At 45.5% G+C, this 26,226-nt stretch overlaps 1 protein-coding gene across 2 annotated transcripts in view; it reads left to right on the forward strand.

Annotated features, from left to right (window-relative positions):
• The first annotated feature begins 367 nt into the window (after positions 1 to 367).
• The window catches only part of FKBP2 (FKBP prolyl isomerase 2), a 38,408-nt gene continuing 12,549 nt past the window's right edge, over positions 368 to 26,226 (forward strand). Inside the window, exons 1-3 of one of the 2 annotated variants that reach the window (XM_044270357.1) lie at positions 368 to 502; positions 3,342 to 3,561; positions 11,784 to 11,896. In XM_044270357.1, coding sequence (XP_044126292.1) covers positions 3,394 to 3,561; positions 11,784 to 11,896 — 281 coding nt within the window. In that variant the 5' untranslated portion in view covers positions 368 to 502; positions 3,342 to 3,393. Of the gene's footprint in view, positions 503 to 2,778; positions 2,916 to 3,341; positions 3,562 to 11,783; positions 11,897 to 26,226 lie in introns of those variants that run through there. The other variant, XM_044270358.1, reaches the window with a different exon arrangement.

Here is a 26,226-nt window from a genome sequence, read left to right on the forward strand (position 1 = left end):
TACGCCGTGTACCGCAGTGTATTTATAGAAGCTATCTCTATGCAGTGTGACGCTCTCCAACGGGTTGCATTGTTTAGCTAGGTTTTGCAGTCTAGACACCGGGCCGGGCCACTTTGCAGCATTTCAAGGGGTGACATTTCACTCAAGCTCCCATTCTTCGGCTTAACTCGCCTTTCCTTACAGGAGGTATGCGCCCATTTAGCCACAGCACTAATGTTTCATCCATTATTTGGTGGATTATGTTACTCGGGGGGGTTCCGCTTTCTCGATGAACACGGCAGAGATTGTCTCCCCCTATTTCTGTGTAAAGAAGCCTGATCATCCCGCCATGTCCCGACCTGGCCCCTGATCACTTGACAACGACAGTCGGGACTGACCAATCAGCGAGCGCCGGTGATGTTCTTTGCGCGGTCATTGGACGAGCTCAGCGGTGACGTACACGGATGCGGAAGAGGGGTTAAGTCGGTGTGAAGCTGCGGCGTGCAGACAGATCAGGGGAGAGGTGAGGGCAGGAGGCCCGGGGAAGGGGGATGAGGAGGCCGGGGGATGAACGGGGTGCCGGGGCACGGGGGAGGGAGAGAAGAAGACACCGGGGAGGAGCGAGGGTGACTTGGGACGTAATCAGAGGGCCCCAGGATTTGATTATGGGGCGTAGAATGGAGGAGGTGATGCGGGAGGACTGGAGGGCAAGGGGCGCTCCGGAGGGGGACACGAGCCGCACAGAAGGGGCCGGTGAGGGGAACGGGGACATGCAGGAGCGGGGCTCTCTGGAGCTGGTCGGGGGTTGCGCGGAGCGCAGCAGTTCCCACTATGTGATCGGGGAGAGGGCACCTCTGGCGCTGACCAGGAGCCACACCGATGAGGAGCAGTACTGGGGAAGGGCCACTAGTAAGAGTTTCCCCCAGGAGGTGACAAGTGGCAGCCGGGGATCTGTAGGTGAGCGGTCCCCTCAGGGCATGGACGCTGGTGACTGTACCTGGGGGGACATAAGACCCTGCAAGGTGCATGGGCAAGTGGATCCAATTAGTGAGCAGCAGCCCAGTGTAGGAGAGGATGGCAGGGGCAATGAAGGGGCCAAAATGCAGGATAGGATGGAGATGCCCGTCCCAGAGGGGGCCAACCATGATGGCCAGGTGCTGCAGAAACGAAAAAAGAAGAGCAAATCTTCCAAAGAGAAGAAACGTGGCCAAGCTAATGGTGGCTGCAAAGACCTGGCTCAGGGAGGTGGTCACCAGAGCATGGAAGAGAGTAGCTTTGAGGATCTGTACAGGGGGCAAAGTTTAGACAAGGAGAAGGTGCTGCAGGACATCAGAGGAGAGGGCAAAATTAGAGAAGACTCTCAGTATGAATTGAGCAGCAGCAGCGCTGAGGCAACCGACATAGGGACATCTGAAGTGGACCTGAGACATGAGATCAATGGGAATAAATGCACATCAATGGGGATTGAGGGGAGGGGGACCACAGAGGGTCTGCTTTTCTCTAAAGAGACAGACAATAGTCTAGGGATGATGAAGGGCGTTATTGAAGAGGTTCCTGAAAGTGCAGAACATCATGAAGAGTGTCCACAATACAGTGGGAGCTATGTATGTAGGAGTCCAGGAAATGGGTGTAGTGGGTCTTCAGAGGGTCTTCAAATGGAGCAGGGTAATTATCATAGTGGAGATCCTTCTGGAGGATTAGGTAGGTGTGAAACAGAGGAGAAGAATTCCAACCCTATCAACTGCCAGCATTTACAATTTGTGTCACAGAACTCTTCGGCACCTGCTCATCAGACGGGCTCCGTGAGTCAGTCAGGTTTGGAAGGATGTGGAACTGTAGAGGAAACGGGCACATGGTGCTGGTGCCTTCATCTCTATTTAGGGGATTCTGAAGGTACCCCACATGTTGAAAGTGATACAGCTGGTGAGGGGCCCTCCCGAGAGTGTGGTTACTCAATGAGTAGCACTCTTCGTGTAGGGGAGCACCTGAGAGAAAGAAATGGGGATGGTGGTGCGAACCTAGGAGACATTCCTGAACCTCTTACCAAAAAGGGAGGGAAAATGGGAGAAACTCCTGAACTGCAGGAATGGGTCAATTGGTGGCAAGGGTGGGCAGGTTCTTGTCGAGCAATGTCAGGTCGTAGAAGGGGGAAAACAGCCCAGGCTTGGGGTTGTCGAGGGGAGGCAAGAGTAGAAGGACAGAAGCAGCAAGATGTGTGGGTGCTAAGAGAGTGGACTAGGAGAGATGCAGGGAGGAGAAGTGAAAATGGTCCAAGGGTTTCAGGTAGTGAGGTGTGGGTGCTGAGAGAGCAGGAGGAAGGAAAGGAAGACTCTGCGTGGCCCATAGGAAAGGAGGATGTGTGGGTCCCCAGAGAGCCTCGGAAACCTAGAAGTGCATATTTCATGACAGATGACACTAAGTGGACTCCTCGTAGTGCTAGACCTGGGGTTTCAGATAGAGGTGAACCTTGAGCAGGCATATGGGGTATTGTACCTCATCATATGGAGGAGACACTAAACTGTTATGTGTGCGTGTTGTGCGTGTCTGTCCTTAAAAGGGAAGGGGGAGGGGTGTATTGGGGTAACTGTTAATTTGTCACCTTTTGGGGGGAACAAGACACTTCTAGGGGTGCACATTGATTCACTGCACTAAGCAGATTTACTGGTGCTGCTTTCCTATTTCTTTCTAAGGTGCTACAACCAGGTGCTGTATACTGCATGCTGATCATTTTGTATCCTCTTTATGGGGCTTTGAGCAGCTGTTCCTTTAATGGGTCCTCACCCTGTATAGGAAGGGGCACGTCGGGGCTGCAAGGACTTCTTTAAATAGGTTAGGGAAGGGACACTTTTTGATATATTATTATGGTGCTGTTGCCTTTTTTTGTGGCAAATATGAATTCTACCTGTTAAACTATATGAACAGAGCCAGCAACCAAGGTAAGTGTTATTTACAATATAACATTACCGGCCGTAACCTATTCCGAGAATTCCCCTCCGTGGTGCATCCTCTCATCTATCCCATGAAGGAGAAGAGCCTGTTACCTAGAACGTTCTAGTTGGCTCTTGTTAATCTCTGACCATCCATACATAGATGAGGACAGTCCTGTGTAACAGGTTGTATCACTTTATTTAGCGGCTATATGTTCTCAGCCTTAGTATATTTTTCTGGTAGGGATCTTGTAAGGATGGTCTTTTTGAATGCAGTTAAGTGATTCTCTGTTGGGCCAGTTTATCCATTACATTGGAATATACAATGACCATGTTCCTATGTCCACATGTGTCCCGTCTCCCCTTCCTTTGCTGTTGTACAAGTGAGACCCCTTCTTACTATCACTTTCCATATTATTGTTTTTATCTTTGCAGAAAATAAAACAGTGCGACTGTTAACTGTTTGGGTGCCCATCCCACCATCATCATGAACGCTCTGTCATTCACGCCTCTGTGGTGCCTACTTGTCTTCTCTCTGCTTCCCCCTACTCTTGCTAAAGAGGGAAGTAAGAAGTTACAGATTGGTGTGAAGAAGAGAGTGGAGAATTGCCCCATTAAATCTCGCAAAGGGGATACCCTCAACATGCATTACACAGTAAGTACAGAAACGGAATATTTATCATTTGGAGGCATGCTTGTTGTGGAAGTGCTCTCCATTTAGTATAACCAAAACATTATGTGGCTCCAGCTATGTAGCATGTAATTCCAGGGCTTGTAAGAAAACCAAAATGCTGTTTTCTTCAAATGAACACTCTGTGGTCTAACCCAGGATTGGGTTCACACTGCATTGGGCTACTACTGTGTGTCCGGCAGAACAGGGTGGTCACAAGTCCTTGTTCTTAGCTGGCGAGCAGGAGGAGATTGGACTGCTTCATCGCCCCACTGCTGACTACCCCAAGAAATTAGATGTAAAACCTCTTCTAAAAATTCTAAAGTCTTATAGAATATATATATTTTTTTTTTTTTTTTTGTGCCGCCAGACGCAGGGCCTCTGTGGCGGTGCGGGTTGTTCAACGTAAAATATTTTAGTTTTCAAACCAGCACTTGGATATGAATATTTTTGTAATTGCATATAAATAAAAATTTACACTAAAATGTATCTGTAAAGCACCACCTATTTCTTTGTCCCTCTCACTGACATGGCCGCACATGCTCAGTTTCATGCTTCAACTGTCTCCTGAGCTGTGATAGGTGGAGCATGGACACGCCCCCTGAGCTGCAGCAGAATTGACACTTACCTTGAGTTTTCAGCTTGATGTAAATCTAGCAGAGCAATGAATGGGGAGATCTCTGGACCCATGTGAGGTACAGGGCTGGTTCGAGCTTTGTTACAAAGAGAATGACTTTGTACTATATGATGTCTGATATTAATATTTTACATTAGTCATCGGATAAACCCTTTAACTTTATTTAGGTTTGTATGTAAAACTACCTGGTATTCATGGCTAATAGGTCAGAAATGTTTAAAATGAGCATATCCTTTTAACATCTCAGGGAAGCTGATTGAAAGAACATGGAGACTGGCAGGTCTTTAGGCCCCTTGCAGACGAGCGCGTCATGCTGCGAGTCCACAGAGCAGCTCCCGGCCTGACCTTCCAGCACTGACGGGGTTGCATAATATTATATTAATGTATGGTGTTATGTAACCCTTACAGTTCTGGAATGTATTAGATGACACTGACCTAATGCTGCCAGTGTTATCCAATACATTCCAGAACTGTAAGGGTTACATAGCATCATAAAGCAATATAATGCTATGTGACCCTGTCAGTGCTGGGAGGTCAGGCCGGGAGCTGCGCTGCGGACTCGCAGCATGATGCGCTCGTCTGCAAGGGGCCTAAAGACCTGCCAGTCTCCATGTTCTTTCAATCCGCTTCCCTGAGATGTTAAATGGGTATGCTCCATTTTAAACATTCATCTCCAAGGGGTCTTATAGTCATGTCAGAGATAATGGTGCATACGTGCCAATGTAAGTGGAATCTGTGATCTTTATTGTAGAATTATCAATAGAAACGCTTTAAAAATGAGTCGCGCTACAGAAATGCACCCCCAAAACATATACAGAGGCATTCAAAATGTGGTCTACATGATAATTCAAAAAAAGTCTAGTTGCCATGCCTATAAGTGCCAATCTAGGAGAATGTAACCGCATATGATGCTATCAGATAAACCGCTTCTGTGCCTCCTGTTGGGTGTGTAAGAACCGGACTAATAGGCGCACCTAAGATATAGAAGAGGGAAAATAAGAATAAAAATTTCATCAAACCTCTGTATCAGACTGCATTCCTCCTCAGATCAGACCCCCAAGCTCCATCTGACAAAAAATAAAATAAATGAACTTTCCTCTCCTGCTCTGGACTGCGCTGACCCCCGCTCCCTGGTCTTCTGCCGTTCTAGCTCTGCACTGTGACCTGACGTCGCACAGCATCAGGTAATAATGCGTGCGCCTATGTGCAGTGCGGCACCTGGAAGATAACCAGGGAGGGGTGAGTACTCGCCACACCTCCTGCATACTGGTGACCGCTAATGAAAGCGCTCATTAGTATTTGCTCCATAAGACACACTGCCATTTCCCCCAGCTTTTGGGGTTGGAGGCGAGTGCGTCTTATGGTCCAAAACATAGTAAGTGGCTAGTAAAAGTCATTAAGGGTATTGCACCATGAGGACTAACATACATGAAAGTATATGCAAAACACTCTTCCAGAACCACATGTTGTGCAAATAAGCAAAATATACTAACCCATAAATCAAAACTGAGAATGTGTCCACCCGCTGTGCGTTCAAGATATCCACCTTCACCTGGTGCATCTGCACATACCTTTTGGAGTTTATGCACTCGCTCAAAGCGGTATTTCCATCTTGGATATTGGGGGCATATGAATAAATGTGGGATTAAGCTTCATTGGTGGCGCAGTGCACCCCCCCAAGCCCCCCAGTATCAGACATTGGTGGCGCAGTGCGCCCCCCCTCCCCCCCCCCCCCAATATTAGGCATTGGTGGCGCAGTGCGCCCCCCCTCCCCCCCAGTATTAAGCAGTGGTGCGCCCCCCCCCCCCCCCATCCCTCCTACCCCAGTCGCAGTGCGCCCCCCACAGGATTCCCTCTCCCCTGCTCCTCCGATCGGAGCCCCAGCAGTGTAATGCTGGGGCTCCGATCGGTTACCATGGCAGCCAGGACGCTATTGAAGCCCTGGCTGTCATGGTAAGCTCCATGCTGCTGTGTGCACAAAGCACACAGCAGCAGGGACAGTGTGAGCTCCTATTCACCCTGATAGATCTCTATCAGGGTGAATAGGACAAGGGTTCTAGTCCCTAAGGGGGCTAAAAGTTAGTTTAAAAAAAAAAAAAAGTAATAAAAATAAAAACACCAAAATATTAAATATAAATGAAAAAGAAAGATTTACAAAAAATAAAAATACCCATTAACAATAAACATTAATTTTCAGCAGATTTGTGGGAATTTTTTATTTTTTTTTTCAAAAATGAAAATTCCCAGAATATCGGTATAAATTATCGGCTATCGGCCTGAATGTTCACAAATTATCGGTATCGGTATCGGCCCTAAAAAATCAATATCGGTCGATCCCTAGTTTTTTTTCTGTCTTTGTAGTTGTGTGCCTTTTTGAGGAAAAGCAAGAAATCCAAAAAAAAAACAAAAAAAAAAACAACTTGTGTGTCCTGCATTTCATATTTCCCATAGACCATTTAGATGATTACATCTGGAGCTGGTGTTTTACAGCAAAAAGTTCAACAAAATGCAGAAGTCCAAAAAACCCACTAGTGTGTGAAAGCACCCTAAACATGGTTGTTTATTTCATGTGCCTCAATAAGAATGAAGACTTTCCTAAGGCGGGCTGCCACTAATATCTCCTGGTATCCCCTGAGTCCAGACTTTACCGCATTGTTCAACAAAAAGATTTTGAAAAACTTGCTTGAAAAGGTCAGCTGTATAAAAAGTGGACCTCCTGTCAGGTCAGATGGTGAACACACAGGTACCACTGTCCTCATAAGCGCCATGATATGCTGTCCGTATCTAGTTATGTATTTTGGACAATACTTGCTCTGCACTGTGCTCTTATTGATATTCAGTAGACCAAGGGTCCTCAAAGTCCTTTTTTCCCCTTCTACTGTCATTTCACTAAACCTCTGACATGTCATAGTATATGTCTGAAGGTTTAATCGGTGCTTGTCCAGGTGCAGAGCTGCCCACCGATCACTGAAATGAAGGGGTGAATGTGCTCAGCTGTGATTGCCCCTGCTCGGTTCTCATCAGAGAATGGCGAGCAGTGATTCATACACAGTTTATAGGGCAGATTTACTAATCCTATCTAAGATTTAGACAGTGCAAACTTAAGGTCCCTTTACAGTGTTCAACTGAGCAGACAATTGTCGGGAAAAGAAGCGTTCCTTCCTGACAGTCGCCTGCTCATCGGTGGAGAAGACCTCTGCATTTAATACCATCACACATCCCCATAAAGAATCATTGTTTGCCAGCAGTACAGTGTGCTCGCACAGCAGCAGGATCTCCTGCCGATGTAACGTTACATTACCCTACTTCGTGAGATTTCCCTACCTCCTAACTTCCTGTCGCACCGGAAATGACGTGTAGAGGCGTTCCTTAGTTTTGATGATCTGCGCATGTGCAAAAGGACAGTTTAGGGAAAATCTCACTGCGGAGTTCAGCAGCACACCGGGACACTGCGCATGCGCCGGAGAGCCAAATTAGGGAAATATTACGGCCCATTGCGCAAGCGCGGTTAATCCAATCTCCACGCCTGCGCAGTGTGGGGGTAGGGAAAAATTACGTCCAAGTGCGCAAGCGCCGAGGGTAGTATAAATATCCATTTCGCAAGCGCTGCTAACCCTTTGCTGGAGCTATTCTCATATAGCTCCAGCAAAGGGTTAGCAGCGCTTGCGAAATGGATATTTATACTACCCTCAGCGCTTGCGCACTTGGGCGTAATTTTTCCCTACCCCCACACTGCGCAGGCGCGGAGATTGGATGAACTTTCAGGAGTTAACCGCGCTTGTGCAATGGGCCGTAATACTTCTGCTCTCCGGCACATGCGCAGTGTCCCGGTGTGCTGCTGAACTCCACAGTGAGATTTTCCCTAAACTGTCCTTTGCGCATGCGCAGATCGTCAAGACTAAGGAACGCCTCTACACGTCATTTCCGTTGCGACAGGAAGTAGGGAAATCTCATGAAGTAGGGTAATGTAACGTTACACCGGCAAGTGATGATTTAGGTGATTGCTTGAAAGATCCATGAAGATCCGATGAAGGAGCCTTTTGCTCGTTCATCTGGTGATCGGCAGCCGCTTTACACCGGCAGATCATTGATAATGAGTGTTCCCACAAACGCTTGTTAGTGATGATCTGCCCGATGTTTGGGCAGTGTAAAGGGGCCTTTAGACTAGACAGTCTAAAGGTGTCCAGATTTATCACAGTGGCTGCTACTGAATGGTAAATCTGGCACACCTTAAAGGGGTTCTCTGGGAATAAAGGAAATGTAAAATTCTTAAATATTACTTTATTATAAATATATTCCCAAATAACTTTTGTTGGTCATAATGGCTCATTTTGTCTAGAGAGAAATCCTTAGGGGAAATAAAATGGCTGCCTTCCTATTAGTAGTACACACAAAACCTGTCTTAATCATGCAGCAGGACAAGTTACTTCACAAGACTGCGCTAAAGAGCTGCCTCATCCTCCTCACTGCTCTGCTTGTTAGGGATTATGATCCTGAATAAAGATCTTAAGCTTAATCTCTATGGTAATGGTGTTTGAGGAGACATGAAGTACAGAGACGATGGTAATAAAGACTACATACAAGTGCTGCTGCTCATCAGCCACATCACCACTGTACATGTCTCCTCATGAACTCCATTCCTACTGTGATTCAGCTGAAGATCTTATCTTTATTCAGGATCATAATAATTTCGTATTTTCATTTTCTTAATTCCCGGAGAACCCCTTAAAGGGCTTCTTTCTCCCCCACAAAAGTCATTCTTCAATATATAGTGCTCTTAGCCTTTTTCATTCACTAGTTTATTTAAAAAACAGACTTTTATTATCTGTAAATTACCTGTCTACCAGCAAGTAGGGCGGTTGCTTGCTGGTAGCAGCCGCATCCTGCGCCCTACCGGTCTTCAGTCGGCGCAGGCGCGCTGAGAGGAGGACGCTCGCTCGGCCGCTCCTTCCTCAATGCGCCGATGACGTCACATCTACACCCGGCGCAGGCGCACTGAGGAAGGAGTGGCCGAGCGAGCGTCTTCCTTTCAGTGCGCCGACTAAAGACCGGTACGGCGCAGGCGCAAGATTTATAACACAAACAGGGCCAGCCAGAGGACGAGAGCGATCGCTGACCCTGTCAATCAACAGGAGGAGGGGCGTTTTTCTGAAAGCAGGATGCGGCTGCTACCAGCAAGCAACCGCCCTACTTGCTGGTAGAGAGGTAATTTACATATTATAAAAGGTTTTTTTTAAAGAAACTAGTGAACGAAAAAGGCTAAGAGCACTATATATAGAAAAATTGCTGTATAAGGATTTTAAGTAGCCAAAAAATGAAAAATGACTTTTGGGGGGTGACAGAAGCCCTTTAAAGGCTTAGTCGCCAAAGTTTATAGCTCTTATTAGTTGGCTTACTTTGCACCAGAATTTTTCACAAAAATTCTGGCACAATTTTGACAGTGTTTCATCCTAGGCCAGGTACACTGGTGCCTTTGTAGTGATCGACAAGGGCCCCAGTGGTTAGACTTCTGACGATCAAACCCAAATCCCCCATCCTGTGGATAGGGAATAAGTTGTTGTAATGGGGCAACCCCTTTAACTGTAGTGTTAGGCATGTCCTCCATAACTCTGGTGCATTAGTAGTAAAGCTGTCACTGTGAGTCTGTACACCGCTCATCCCACCACAGCTGAAAGGGCTCAGCACTTAGAGAAGTGCTTCTACCATTTCGTTTCAGCAATTGGTCTGGTTCTTGGCATCCAAACCCTCACCACTCAAAGCTTCTGACATGTCCCATCTGCCATGCCTTGTCCCATGGGTTTGTCCCATCTGGGACATTTATGGCATACACACCTCTTGAAACCCCTCCTGTTTCCAGAACAAGTCCCTGATACTCCCAGTCAGGAATGGTGGTTTGCGGCTCAGCCACATAAGTCAGAGCCAGACAGTTTGGGGGTGGGGAGCAGACCCTATTATCTAATCACAGGAAACTCCATTTAAGGGGTATTCTCATCTGGGACCTGCTCCTATCTCCAGAATGGGGGTCCCATTGGGAATGGAGAAGGGCAACACATGTGGATCTCTCAGTACACTACAATGGCCCTACTAAAAATAGCCAAGCACATTGACCTATTTTCTGCCCTGTTCTGGAACCTGTTCATACCCAACATTTATGAACTATCCTGTTTTTACCCCAATATTTGTTTTTGGTTTTTTATTTTATTTTATTTTTTATAGCTGAGCAGCAATGCTGGGCCCAGCCTATAGACAAGAGGCACTGGTGACTTGCAGTTTAGGGACCTAGGTTTGAATCTGACCAAGCACAACATCTGCATGGAGTTTGTATGTTCTCCCCGTGTTTATGTGGGTTTCCTCACGGTACTCCAGTTTACTTCCACACTCCAGAAACATACTCATAGGGAACTTACATTGTGAGCCCCATTGGGGACAGCGAGTGATGCTAATGTCTATAAAGCGCTGTGGAATATGTTGGCTCTATATAAGTGAGTAAAGAAAAATAAATGAATTAACTTCCCTTTACATTCTGACAGCTGATTGACTCATCATGTGATCTCATATTCACTGCTGAGTAACAGAGAAGCAAGTGGTCAATGAGTTGATCTGCTCTTTAGACAGACTCGTAGATGATTAAACTCCTAGGACTTTTGTACAGATTATTTTAAAAAAAATTGATATTTTTAAGTGCATCTGAATGAACAGTTAAGGTAAAGTGTTTAAAAAAAAATACTATAAAAACCTATAGTTAGTCTATGTTCACCTTCAGGGCAATTTGTTTTGTTGCATTTTACTCATTGGGGGCTAAAAATAACTTTGTAGTTGGTCTTTATAAAAGAAAAAAATATTGAGCCATCATGTCACAAAGGGTTAACTGATTTTCTACCTGTGTGTATCCCACTTACACTTTGTGCCATCATCTATTAACCCTTATCTAAAAATTACTAAGAGGTCATAAACATTTATTTAAGCCACATTCTTATCAGTAAGATGGGGATTGAGCTCTGAGAATTTATAAAGTCAGAGATAAGGAGTGACTGAGCAGAGAGAAAATTCAGATCCCTCTGTTAGAGCATCTCAGCTCTGTACAGAGAAAAGGGTTCCATATTTGTGATGAAGACCAATTGAAAAAATGATTTATAGCTCATAATGAGTACAATGCACTAATAAACTAATGGCATTTTAAACATGGTGTGGACAGGGCCTTACATTTGACTTTGTGTTCAGGTTCTATTCACTCTTGGTTCACTAATTGAATACTGGTAAATGTCAGCAAAGAGATAAATTTAAAAAAAAATCTATATATATTATTTTTTTTCCCTCATCCTAGATGTAAAAATATGTTTTATGCAGACTATATGCAGAGGCGATATAAAAATGAGGGTAGAGAAGCAAGTTCTATGATGGTAATTGGGCTAAACAGACTGGATGGGTCTCCTGGGCATTATCACCTGTCAGCAATCTACTAAATCCTTCCTAATTGGGCAGATCGTCTTTATTAGGTTTGAAATATTATACATTTGCAGAAATACTTCCAATATGCTCAGTCCTGTAATCTTTTGCTATTTCTTTGCAGGGGAAGTTGGAGGACGGCACAGAGTTTGATAGCAGCGTATCCAGAAATCAGCCATTCACCTTCACACTGGGCACTGGACAGGTCATTAAGGGCTGGGACCAAGGTTTACTAGGGTATGTTTTATCTGACACGTGAATATGTAGGTATTAAGTGGGTCATTTATGAACAGATATACGCCACTTTTGTGGGATATATCTGGCACAGATTCTGGTGCACACCATGTTGCACATCTCCGCTCACACCAGGTCTAAAAAAGTGGGCAGAGAAGGGGACAGCCCTGCGGGCCCATCTCGTTCATAGTTTTCTATGCCTGGTAGATGTAAGGCAGCAAGGAAGCTATCTTACATTTAGAATTGGCAGTGGATACACCAAAGTTCTGTAGAGGCCGGCGCCTCTACATAACTTACCCGATCCACCATCAGTGCAGGGCCTTATTAAAACCGGCTTCTAAAACGTTGGTCTTAATAAATGTGCCCCAAAGTGTTTTCAGCAGTAATGAAAAATATCTGTTCATTGCCCCTGATGGGCCACGAATCCTGTAAAAACAGAGCCCATGACACCAGAGTGAAGAGAATTCACTATTTTTACTAGACTAAAGGGTCCTTTTGCAAATACAGATAATTCTGCCTGATTTGGTGCTCATTACCTGCATGTTTATGCAATAACTCATTCGTTTGTCAGCAGTTGATCACTAATATGATTTTGTCCACATAAGTTTTTTTTTGTTTTTTTTTTGGCAGCACATCCCCCGATTTACATGGCGCAATATTGCTGCCTTCAAATTAACATTTTTAATCCGGCATAAAAGATGCAATTACCCAATAAATGAGTGTTTGGTTGTTTGTCAGAAGATCGTCGGCATGATTACACTGGGAAAAGATCGGGGGAACGACTGTTTGTCACGGCCTCTGTGTTGTGCGCTGTGACACGGTTGCCATACATTCCGGTAGCCAGGGGCAACGTGTTGATGTCGGCTTGTATGTGCTTTTCTCGCCTTATTCTCCTGGTTCCTCTGTCTGGTGCTGGAGGGGTTAACTACCTTGCTGAGTGTGGTCACTAGGTGCTTCTTATACCTGTGGCTTAAGGCCAGGAGTCAGTTGTACTCCAGCCTTGGTGTGTGCTGGAGTTATGCTCCTTGTCTGGTTGTTCCATCTTCCAGTGTGAGGGCCACCTAGTGGGACATTGAGGTCTTCCCATTCCATCCTCCATGTTCACCTAGCTTACCTGTGTGGGTTTATGTTCAGGGTTTCGTGTCTTGTTGGTGTTTTATGTCCGGCATGTATGCAAGTCGTACCCTGTTTGTTGTTCCTCCGGAAGGGGGCTCCATGGTTTCCCGGAGGGGTGTACCAAAAGTCAAGTTTGTGAGCTGTTGCTGGAGTGCTGGTTCCTGTGTGTCAGTACGTACTGCATCCGTTTGGTGCTTGGATTGCAGTACGTTTCTTCCAGTTCACCTTTGTGTGGTCTTCTGTTGTGCCGTCCAGCAGCTGCGGCAGGTGTAAAAGGGAATATTAATTATTGATATTTTGGGTAATCTCAATTTATATTCATAAATGGGCACGAGTCGTCTGATGACTCCGCCTATTAATACAATAAAAGGAAGTACCTCTTAGCTAATTGTCTAGCTAACTAGCTACACCTCTATTGCCTCACACTACACTGAACTAAACTACGTGCAACTTACTACGGCAGCTACAAAAATAAATAAATATAAACAGTGTATTATAAGTAATAAAGGAATATTAAGACAACAACAAGTTTACAGTCTATAATATATATATTTTACATATCAATGGTTTAAATATATACACATATAGATGCACACGCCACAGTACAGTAATAGCACTACAAAAAACACAACCCTAACTACACTACACACAGTACAATATTTTGCACAATTCCACCACAAAATCTACCTAAACATTACTCGCATACATATAAATACCAGCAACCCACCCACTTGGCTACAGACTGTCTGTATGGGGTACAAGGGATTAACACAATTGTGGCACTGCAAGGGTTAACATGCATGCAGGCCATCAGGGCTCCAGATGGCGACCAAAACGGTCGCCAATGCGCCTTAAAATTTGCAGATGGCGACAAGACTTTTTAGTCTTGTCGCCATTTGCGACTGTACCGCCGCGATCCTGTGCAGCCTATGTTCTCGTAGCACAGTCAGTGGAGAAGGAAGGAGTCCCTCCCTCTCCACTGTGACGCGGCCGCCACTACCACCAATGGGCAGATAGCAGGGAGGAGGAGGGGAGGAGCTGTCGCCACTGCCCCACCAATGAATGTAAAACATAAGTATAGGCAGCGGTATCACAGACCCGGCACCCGGCCTCAATAACGGCATGCGATCTGCGGTAATTAACCCCTCAGGTGCCACAGATCGCATGCCCTGTTATTGAGGCCGGGTGCCGGGTTGTTGTTTTTTTTTCTTCCTCTCTCTGCGCTGTGATTGGTCAGCGCTGCTGTCAGGGGGAAGGACAGACACTGGCATCTCCTCCTCCTTGCTCTGAATGTTGAAATTACCGGGGGCCACAGCGGGTGAACGGAGCGGCGCCCAGGACTAATAGTAAGTGCACTTAGATCCCTGGGCGCCGCTCTATGCAGCCTGCTACTAATAAGTTAATATTCTTTGGACCCACGAAAGGTCCTCTTTAATTACTGTACATTCATTGGTGGTGCAGTGGGCCCTCCCAAAGCCTCATCCCCCCCCCCCCCCCCCCCATTATCACTGGCCACAAGTCCCCCCCCTCCCCCATTGTTATATGGTGGCCACAGGGTCCCATCTCCTCCATTGGTGGCAGTGGCAGATTACACTGCTGGGGCTTAGATCGTTACCATGGCAGCCAGGACGCTACTGGAGCCCTGGCTGCCATGTTCAGCTCCCTGCTGCTGTGTGTACAGAGCACAGGGCAGCAGGGAGATGTGTGAGATCCTATTCACCCTGATAGATCTCTATCAGGGTGAATAGCACAAGGGATGAAAAGATCCAGGTTCTAGTCCTAAGGGAAGAAATGGTTATTAAATAAAAAGTTAAACCAAAAAAACACCAAAATACTAAAAGTTTAAATGGCCCCTTCCCAGTTTTACATATAAAATTTACAAACAATAAAGAATTAACATATTACATATCGCCACGTCCCAAAAAGTGTGAGCTATTAAACTATAAAAAAATATTTCCGTTCGGTGAAGGCCGTAACAGAAAAAAAAAAAACTCTAAACCACGCAATTCGCCATTTTTAAGTCACCTTGTCCCCCAGAAGATGTCACTGGATGTGAGAGGTATGTGATGCTGTTTTCTCCTATTTGTAGTGCTGGCTCACTACTGTGACCTGCGTCTCATCTTCTCAAAGTCCTTTTTTTTAAATTATATGCATTTTAAATTTGGCGACTAAAAAATGTAATTTGGCTCCTAACTTTTTTAGTTTAGGAGCCAATGGCTCCTGGTAATTTTTTTTTGTCTGGAGCACTGGCCATGGAACACAATGTAGGCCAGGGGTAGGAGTGGTCCTGCAAGGGTTAATGCAGGATTAGCTGGGACTGCAGGGGTTAAGGACCTGCAGGACAGTGAAATACAGGGTTAATACAGCCCAGCAAGGGTTAATTGGTTAATGCTTGGGTTCAGGACAGCAGGGGTTACAGCAGAGGTTAATGCAGTAGCCTTGAAGGGGTTAAGGAAAAGGCAGGGAAAGCGATACTTAGCCATTCCAGGGGCTGTCTCAGCGCTGCCTGGGCTCTTCCTGTTCTGGTGGCCGGGACCGTGGGAGATCAGGTAGGCTGGTGCTTTTTTCTATAGTGTACAAGCACAGCCACCGCTGCTGGACTGCAGGGTGGTCGTAACCATGGAAACTTTCTCTGCATAATAAATGCTATTTGCTGAAGTGGTAAAAACCCTTTAAGTAATTTCCTAATGTGCTGTATTTATATATCCAATATAAATAACATATTTTTTTTATAGCAGATATAAATCATAGCTTAAAAAGCAGTAAGGAAATTTCTATAGAGTAAGGGAGCATTCACACGACTGTGTTGGTTCTGCGGTCCGCAAATCACGGATCCGTGTGTTACGTATGTCTTCAGTTATCTTCCAGTTTTTATTCGGTAAGTCCGTATAATACGGACGTGGTGCTTCTGTGTGTCTTCCGTTTTTCACGGTCTGCAAAAAACTGAAATGGGGTTTCCTAGAATGTTATCAGTCCAGGGGTCCGCAAAAAAATTATTACATACGGATACATTTCCGTGTGCTATCCGTTATTTTTTTTTTTTTTTTTTACGGACCCATTGACTTTCTATGGGGCCACGGACCGCAATTTGTGGCCAAGTATAGGACATGTTCTAAAATAAAAGGAACAGACACACGGAACGGACTGCACATGGATGACAATGAAAGGCATTCTGCAATTTTGGCAAACCCATAGAAATGAATGGGTCCGTGCATTGTCCGCAAAAATTTCGGAATGGACACAGAAAAAAATGCGGTTGTGTGAATGCTCCCTTAGGCTCAGTTTGCATCTACGTTCTTATGAATGGCGCAGTCTGGAACACAATTCTTTGCAGCAAAAAGTACTGGAACCCAGATGAAAATCTGATGGATTCCTCTCTTAGCCTTTTTTGCGTTTATTCTATATTTTCAAATTGACCATGTCCAGCTCTATCTAGCCCTGGCATCTGTTCAAGTGCTGGCAGCGTCCTGATGGCTGGCAGCACAATATCATGTTCTACAGTGGTAAGTGCAGCACAATGAATCATTTAAGCCGTGTCCATGTTCAGTGAGCTGGTAATGGGCCGGAGCTTTATGCACATGGTTGTCTGTAATCGGCCCTGCTCCCTTTCTTCAAGATAGGACTCTGCTGATGATGGATGTCAGCAGAAGTGCCACATTCTTCTGTGTATTCCTTTCGATCCATGTCATGTTAGGTTATTCAGTACTTCAGTGTTCCATATATTGACTAACAGGTCTCCCCCTGAAATGCCACCCACTCATCATTTTTAGAAGGACATCTGGAGCAGCGTACATCATATCTTGGCTTGCATTCTCTGTTTTAACCCTTCATGGGTATTTTACTGATTCCTCAGCCACTTGTCTTTATAATAGTGACATGTAAAAAATATGTTGCAGACAAAACATTTAGTGTCATTAAATTAATGATTTTTAATGAAGTAGTACCCACAAACCGACCTAACCGTCTCTCCTTATTCTCATTTCATTGCAATTCAAAACTGAGGGATGGTGTCCATGCGAAAAAGCCCTTTTTATGGTTACGTGACCTAGACTTTTTAAGAGGTAGAAAAGAAAGCTCGCCCTTGCATCAGCTGGGAAAAGTGGCTACAGCTTCCAGTAGAGGACAGCGCTCCAGTCTCCTGTTGTCTTTTAAAGGGCACCTGTCACGTTGAACGTGGTGATTTCAGCTGCAGACAGAATGTTCTAGAGCAGGAGGAGCTGAGCAGATTGATGTATAGTTTTGTGGGGAAAGATTTAGTGTAATTTGTATTTCATTCATTTACTGTACATTCCTGCTCATTCTGGCTCTGAAGTCCAGGAGTCGGTCCTATCAGTGACTGACAGCCGTCCCTCTATGACTGTGTATACAGAGAGCTGTCAGTCACTGATGGGACCGTCTCCTGGACTTCAATCAGTGACTGACAGCCGTCCCTCTATGACTGTGTATACAGAGAGCTGTCAGTCACTGATAGGACCGTCTCCTGGACTTCAATCAGTGACTGACAGCCGTCCCTCTATGACTGTGTATACAGAGAGCTGTCAGTCACTGATGGGACCGTCTCCTGGACTTCAATCAGTGACTGACAGCCGTCCCTCTATGACTGTGTATACAGAGAGCTGTCAGTCACTGATAGGACCGACTCCTGGACTTCAAAGACCAGGATGAGCAGGACTTTAAATGTGTAAAATACAGGTTTTACTGAATCTTTCCCCACAAAACTATATATCAATCTGCTCAGCTCCTCCTGCTCTAGAACATGCCGCCTGCCTACTTGGCATTTTCATGGTGACAGGTTCCCTTTAATAGCAGGAGGAGCTGAGCAGATTGATGTATAGTTTTGTGGGGAAAGATTTAGTGTAATTTGTATTTCATTCATTTACTGTACATTCCTGCTCATTCTGGCTCTGAAGTCCAGGAGTCGGTCCTATCAGTGACTGACAGCCGTCCCTCTATGACTGTGTATACAGAGAGCTGTCAGTCACTGATAGGACCGACTCCTGGACTTCAATCAGTGACTGACAGCCGTCCCTCTATGACTGTGTATACAGAGAGCTGTCAGTCACTGATAGGACCGCCTCCTGGACTTCAATCAGTGACTGACAGCCGTCCCTCTATGACTGTGTATACAGATAGCTGTCAGTCACTGATAGGACCGACTCCTGCACTTCAATCAGTGACTGACAGCCGTCCCTCTATGACTGTGTATACAGAGAGCTGTCAGTCACTGATAGGACCGACTCCTGCACTTCAATCAGTGACTGACAGCCGTCCCTCTATGACTGTGTATACAGAGAGCTGTCAGTCACTGATAGGACCGCCTCCTGGACTTCAATCAGTGACTGACAGCCGTCCCTCTATGACTGTGTATACAGATAGCTGTCAGTCACTGATAGGACCGACTCCTGCACTTCAATCAGTGACTGACAGCCGTCCCTCTATGACTGTGTATACAGAGAGCTGTCAGTCACTGATGGGACCGTCTCCTGGACTTCAATCAGTGACTGACAGCCGTCCCTCTATGACTGTGTATACAGAGAGCTGTCAGTCACTGATAGGACCGACTCCTGGACTTCAAAGACCAGGATGAGCAGGACTTTAAATGTGTAAAATACAGGTTTTACTGAATCTTTCCCCACAAAACTATATATCAATCTGCTCAGCTCCTCCTGCTCTAGAACATGCCGCCTGCCTACTTGGCATTTTCATGGTGACAGGTTCCCTTTAATAACATGTAAGTGATCCATCCTTTCTTCATGGTCATTCTCTAATTCCTTTGCGGCCATACTGAGCGTAACTGTCCTCTGCAGCACCACACCATGAACAATCAAGTATAAGGCCTCATGCACACAGCCGTTGCCCCGTCAGTCCATAGGGATGATAACGTTGGTCCCCACCACTGGGGCCATTCCAAGGCCTATGCCAGTGATGGCTAACCTTGGCACCCCAGCTGTGGTAAAACTACAACTCCCAAGATGCCCCCCTTGCTTGGCTGCTCTCAGAACTCTATAGAAATAAATGGAGCATGTTGGGAGTCGTAGTTTCACCACAGCTGGAGTGCCAAGGTTAGCCATCACTGGCCTATGCCCTCTGTCTCCGCACATTGAGGAAGCATTTGAACAGACCCTGCCGCTCCATTCAGTATCTTCAGAGCTGATGGAAGTCGCTTTTTTCCATCAGCCCCATAGACATTGAATGCAGCCAAATCTTTCAAACGTCAGCCCCCATTTTAGTGATCTGTGGGGTTCTCAGCAACCAGAAATGTATTGCCTATCCTGCAAATAGATGCTAAATGTAATTTGTCAAAAAAATAAATAAAAAAATTCAATACCCTAATGGCTACCAAAATGTTTTTTTGCAGCAGCCTTTAACCCCTCCACACCAAACCAATCAATGGACTCTTTACGTGATGAGGTTAATGGCACTGCATGACGTGCTGTGATCGGACGCTGTCATGTCAGTAGCCTGGTCCTGAACTGTGACCGGGAATGGAAATAATCAGTTCTTTATAAGAAACCCTGCACTCGGTGTTCATGTTCTCAAAGCTGGAGGCAGTCTACCGGTCTCTGCGTGTATGTGCAGGTCACCAGCAGCAGTCATCTGGGGGCTGTCACCATGCGTTAGCAGCAATCTGTATATGGGCAGAACACAGATAATATGTTCCTCCATCAGCTGTGTCCTCATAGTAAATGTAATAAACACAGTAAAATGGAAAAATCAATAAAATAAAAAACTTAGCTTGTGAGCCCCAATTGGGGACAGTTGGCTGCTAATGTCTGTAAAGCGCTGCTTAATATAGTAGGGATAGCTTTATCAAAACTGACTTATTTGCCCATAGCAACCCCTCAGATTCTGTCTATCCTCCAAGCCAGTTTTCCTTTACACCAGTTTGATAAATCTCCCCCATAGTGTTTCTTCACCCCCCTCAAAAATAAAGTGCTCACCCCTATAAACCCACACGGGCAAATTTTCATCATTTTAACATAATACAAATGTAAATTGCATGGAGTCGTCGGGTGCTTGGACATTGCAGGGGTTGTCTGGGATGATTAAGGCTCCCTTCCCTGGTGCTCCAGTCCTCCTGTCGCTGCTTGTTCAGACTGTGGCGGTGACTTCTGGGTACACAGCATGTGACGCCTGCAGCCGACCAATGTCCTCTTCTGCACCATTGGCTTTCATGGGCTCTGCTCAGCTATTCGAGCATGTGAAGTACGATCCATAGAAATAAGATTTAGGTGCCCTTTAACATGTTCCTGTCAGAATGTATGTTACATCAAGTATATAATAATAATAATCATCTCAAACCTCCAATTACAGCTGTTTAACCCTTTAATCATGCCACACTCTCTCTTGACCGCAGCAATCAAAGGAGGCAGGCGCACTTCTCGGATCAGGATTCCCGCTGACATGAATCGGGGTCTGGGGACCCTTATACAGTCGGCCCTAAGGATCTAGACTGGACTCCAGGGCTGACTGTACACTGAGCCTGCAGTTAGGGCACACAACTGTATATTATAAAATACATTATTTAGTGTATAGTTTATATAAATCCAAAAATCCTACATATATTACCTGTCCACATGACCATAATAACAATGTGGATTCATGTAGCCGTTTATGATGTATAAAACATTTTTAGAAAAAGCAAAAAATTGCTTTTTTTTTTATATTCAAGTTGGAAAAAATATCTAAGTTTCAATTACTTATTTGTAACACACTATGGGGGAAAATGTTTTCTCTCCCATCTAACAAAGCCTCATATAGCCACGTGTGGCTGCTGAAATGCAGAGAGGCAAAATGACAAAACTTAGCTGATCAGTAGGGGGTCCTAGGATAGATCGAGATATAAAAAGGCTGAAAACTCCTTTTAATGACCTGCTGTTTGTGGCAGCTGCTGGCACTGGAAACGGAGTCTCTAGCCAGAAGCAGAAGGCTGCGTCCATTGTGTAGTGGCCATACCGGCGTACTGCAGCTCGGCTACAGTTACCATCTGCCTGCTGTGCCGGTGGACTGCCAAGGGTGTGATATTGCTAACCTAACGGTATCTAAAAGGTGGAGAACTCCTTTAAGTTCCAAACATATCCATTAGTGGTTTATTAAAGTTTTAGAATATATATATATATATATCCAGTGAACATGAGTCTTGTCTACTTTTGCACATCTGTTTTTTCTTGGTAAAGACGTATCCTGGTTGTGCTCACTTTACATTCGTTTTGACTGAAAGCTCTGACAAAAGTAACAATCGTGACAAAAATACTAAACAAAAGCTCACATAACCCAAAGATAGGAGGTGCTGTTTACATCTCCCCCGGCCCCACCTGGCCCGTGCTGCATTCCTGCCCAGATAACCCTCATAGCCTTGTGTAAGCCGTCTCTGATAAGCCTAGCAGAAAATCATAATAAAAGGCTAGCCGTGTCTGAGGACAGATTGTGAGGCAGTATTGCGTTGCAGGTGCAGTTTTTTTTCTGTAAAGGACATATTTCATTTTATACTTGTTTATTATTTTTATATCTTTTAGTAAGTAGTGTCGTATCCAGTAAAAGCCTGGGTTTGTAGGTTTTTTGGCACTAAGACCTTTCTTTTTTAATCTTATCTCTGAGCGACCCTCTTTCTGCTTTTCTTTTTCTAACCAACCACTCAAATCTCCGGGCGTGTACACAGAATGTAAAGTGTGTCCGCTACACCGTATGTGCTGCCATTATGGCAAAATAATCTCCATTATTTGAACTTTATTTACCATTATTGATTATAATCATTACTTATTGTTTTTTAGCAGTAACATTTTATTTTTCTGTTGGTGGTGCACTGTATATAGAAGGGGTGTCCTGTATGTAGAGGGCTGCACATAAACACTAGATATTCTCCTTCAGTCCTCTATAGTGTATATAGAGGGGGGACTGGAGGAGGGGATATAGTGGATATAGAGGGGGGACTGGAGGAGGGGATATAGTGGATATAGAGGGGGGACTGGAGGAGGGGATATAGTGGATATAGAGGGGGGGACTGGAGGAGGGGATATAGTGGATATAGAGGGGGGGACTGGAGGAGGGGATATAGTGGATATAGAGGGGGGACTGGAGGAGGGGATAGAGTGGATATAGAGGGGGGACTGGAGGAGGGGGGGATATAGTGGATATAGAGGGGGGACTGGAGGAGGGGGGGGATATAGTGGATATAGAGGGGGGGACTGGAGGAGGGTGGGGATATAGTGGATATAGAGGGGGGACTGGAGGAGGGTGGGATATAGTGGATATAGAGGGGGGACTGGAGGAGGGTGGGGATATAGTGGATATAGAGGGGGGACTGGAGGAGGGTGGGGATATAGTGGATATAGAGGGGGACTGGAGGAGGGTGGGGATATAGTGGATATAGAGGGGGGACTGGAGGAGGGTGGGGATATAGTGGATATAGAGGGGGGACTGGAGGAGGGTGGGGATATAGTGGATATAGAGGGGGGACTGGAGGAGGGTGGGGATATAGTGGATATAGAGGGGGGACTGGAGGAGGGTGGGGATATAGTGGATATAGAGGGGGACTGGAGGAGGGTGGGGATATAGTGGATATAGAGGGGGGACTGGAGGAGGGTGGGGATATAGTGGATATAGAGGGGGGACTGGAGGAGGGTGGGGATATAGTGGATATAGAGGGGGGACTGGAGGAGGGTGGGGATATAGTGGATATAGAGGGGGGACTGGAGGAGGGTGGGGATATAGAGGGGGGACTGGAGGAGGGTGGGGATATAGTGGATATAGAGGGGGGACTGGAGGAGGGTGGGGATATAGTGGATATAGAGGGGGGACTGGAGGAGGGTGGGGATATAGTGGATATAGAGGGGGGACTGGAGGAGGGTGGGGATATAGTGGATATAGAGGGGGGACTGGAGGAGGGTGGGGATATAGTGGATATAGAGGGGGGACTGGAGGAGGGTGTGTATATAGAGGGGGGACTGGAGGAGGGTGTGTATATAGTGGATATAGAGGGGGGACTGGAGGAGGGTGTGGATATAGTGGATATAGAGGGGGGACTGGAGGAGGGTGTGTATACAGGTCCTTCTCAAAAAATTAGCAAATTGTGATAGTTAATTATTTTCTGTAATGTACTGATAAACATTAGACTTTCATATATTTTAGATTCATTACACACCAACTGAAGTAGTTCAAGCCTTTTATTGTTTTAATATTGATGATTTTGGCATACAGCTCATGAAAACCCCAAATTCCCCAAGTTCTCTAAACGAGCTATTAACCTAATCATCTGAATCAACTAATTAACTCTAAACACCTGCAAAAGATTCCTGAGGCTTTTAAAAACTCCCAGCCTGGTTCATTACTCAAAACCGCAATCATGGGTAAGACTGCCGACCTGACTGCTGTCCAGAAGGCCATCATTGACACCCTCAAGCAAGAGGGCAAGACACAGAAAGAAATTTCTGAACGAATAGGCTGTTCCCAGAGTGCTGTATCAAGGCACCTCAGTGGGAAGTCTGTGGGAAGGAAAAAGTGTGGCAGAAAACACTGCACAACGAGAAGAGGCGACCGGACCCTGAGGAAGATTGTGGAGAAGGACCGATTCCAGACCTTGGGGGACCTGCGGAAGCAGTGGACTGAGTCTGGAGTAGAAACATCCAGAGCCACCGTGTACAGGCGTGTGCAGGAAATGGGCTACAGGTGCCGCATTCCCCAGGTCAAGCCACTTTTGAACCAGAAACAGCGGCAGAAGCGCCTGACCTGGGCTACAGAGAAGCAGCACTGGACTGTTGCTCAGTGGTCCAAAGTACTTTTTTCGGATGAAAGCAAATTTTGCATGTCATTCGGAAATCAAGGTGCCAGAGTCTGGAGGAAGACTGGGGAGAGGGAAATGCCAAAATGCCTGAAGTCCAGTGTCAAGTACCCACAGTCAGTGATGGTCTGGGATGCCATGTCAGCTGCTGGTGTTGGTCCACTGTGTTTTATCAAGGGCAGGGTCAATGCAGCTAGCTATCAGGAGATTTTGGAGCACTTCATGCTTCCATCTGCTGAAAAGCTTTATGGAGATGAAGATTTCATTTTTCAGCACGACCTGACACCTGCTCACAGCGCCAAAACCACTGGTAAATGGTTTACTGACCATGGTATTACTGTACTCAATTGGCCTGCCAACTCTCCTGACCTGAACCCCATAGAGAATCTGTGGGATATTGGGAAGAGAAAGTTGAGAGACGCAAGACCCAACACTCTGGATGAGCTTAAGGCCGCTATGGAAGCATCCTGGGCCTCCATAACACCTCAGCAGTGCCACAGGCTGATTGCCTCCATGCCACGCCGCATTGAAGCAGTCATTTCTGCAAAAGGATTCCCGACCAAGTATTGAGTGCATAACTGAACATAATTATTTGAAGGTTGACTTTTTTTGTATTAAAAACACTTTCTTTTATTGGTCGGATGAAATATGCTAATTTTTTTAGATAGGAAATTTGGGTTTTCATGAGCTGTATGCCAAAATCATCAATATTAAAACAATAAAAGGCTTGAACTACTTCAGTTGTGTGTAATGAATCTAAAATATATGAAAGTCTAATGTTTATCAGTACATTACAGAAAATAATGAACTTTATCACAATATGCTAATTTTTTTTAGAAGGACCTGTATAGTGGATATAGAGGGGGGCTGGAGGAGGGTGTGGATATAGTGGATATAGAGGGGGGGACTGGAGGAGGGTGTGTATATAGTGGATATAGAGGGGGGGACTGGAGGAGGGTGTGTATATAGTGGATATAGAGGGGGGGACTGGAGGAGGGTGTATATAGTGTCTAAAGCCATACACAGACAAGCGAGTTCAGTGCTAGAAACTTACAGCGTGCAGCAGTGCGAGATCCTGTTCTGACCTCTCTGACAGGACCGCACAGCATTATAATGATTTATAATGCCGTGTTACCCTGAGAGACTTGGAATCTACTAAATTACAATAACCTAATGCTGTCAGTGTAATTCAGTAGGTTCCAGGTCTCGCAGGGACAGAGCATTATAAATCTTTATCCTGCGATCCTGTCAGAGGAGCAGAGTTCTGAGCGGATACTCTTGACTGCCACACGCTGAAAGTTTCTCGCATTCAACTTGCTTGTGGGTGTCTGGCCTAACAGAAATTGCACTGCAGCCCACTGCAACCAATCACAGTACAAGTTCCATGTTTCCAGAGTAGTTCTAAATTAAAGGTGTCCTGTGATTGGTTGCTATGGGCTTTTGCATACTTTTGCATTCTCATTAAAAGTGATGGTGAAAGATGTTGAAACTGTTGCGGGCAAGTGTGAACTTACCCTGAGAAAGATGGCAGTGGAGTGCCAGGGAGACCAGAGAGAGGATGGGGATCACCTTCTTCGAGCCCCATGTTGCTGTGCTTGCAGTCTGGAGCATAAGGGTGCTTTTTCACACTGCGGATTTTGTTGTAGAATTTTCTGCTACTGAAAATCTGTTCTTTTCCTTTGAATGGAGCGACAAGCACATAGATTTCTGAAGGCTCCACTTCAGGTACTTTTTTCAAGTATCCTATAAAAAAAGCTTATGTGGGAAAGCTTGAACATTAATTGCTTAGAGACACAGGCTTAAAACTAATGCACCACAAAATCTGACTGCAGCAATTTTTTCCAGGAAAAACCACGCTTATGCATATATTTTCTTTTTCTATAAAAATTTGGAATTCATAAAGTACAATTCTTATGGAATATGCCGGAGCATAATGGCTGTCACCGATGCATGTCTGTGACGAGTGGCTTACCACAGTGCAGGGCGGTAATCGGGTATATAGAAGGCTCGGGCCCTTTACAGACAGCAGGTGCACCTCATTACCGTTCACATTAGTCTGTTTTTAATGCTAATGAATCCAGAAGTGGAGCTGGGTTCTGCTGCTCGTGAATAATAATTATGTCACTGTCTGTCTTTAATATGTCACTGTTAAGGGGGGCAAGGTGTTGTGGAGGTCACATTTTAAGGGAACAGAGCTCTGTAGAGGTGACTGTTACGGGGCAGGTTATTGTGGAAATCACTGTTAACGAGACTGGGTACTGTGGATGTCACTAATAAAGGGGCTGCTGCTGTGGAAGTCACTGTTAAAGGGACGGGGTACTGTAGATGTCACTGTTATAGTGGATACTGTCTATCTTTTAATGACATACACAGGTGGATAGATTGGGAGGCCACATAGGAGGAAGTTACAGTAGTCTAGTCTAGGCGGGAGATGAGGGTA

Source organism: Bufo gargarizans, chromosome 10 (genome assembly GCF_014858855.1).
Source record: "Bufo gargarizans isolate SCDJY-AF-19 chromosome 10, ASM1485885v1, whole genome shotgun sequence".
Classification (NCBI taxonomy): Eukaryota; Metazoa; Chordata; class Amphibia; order Anura; family Bufonidae; genus Bufo; species Bufo gargarizans.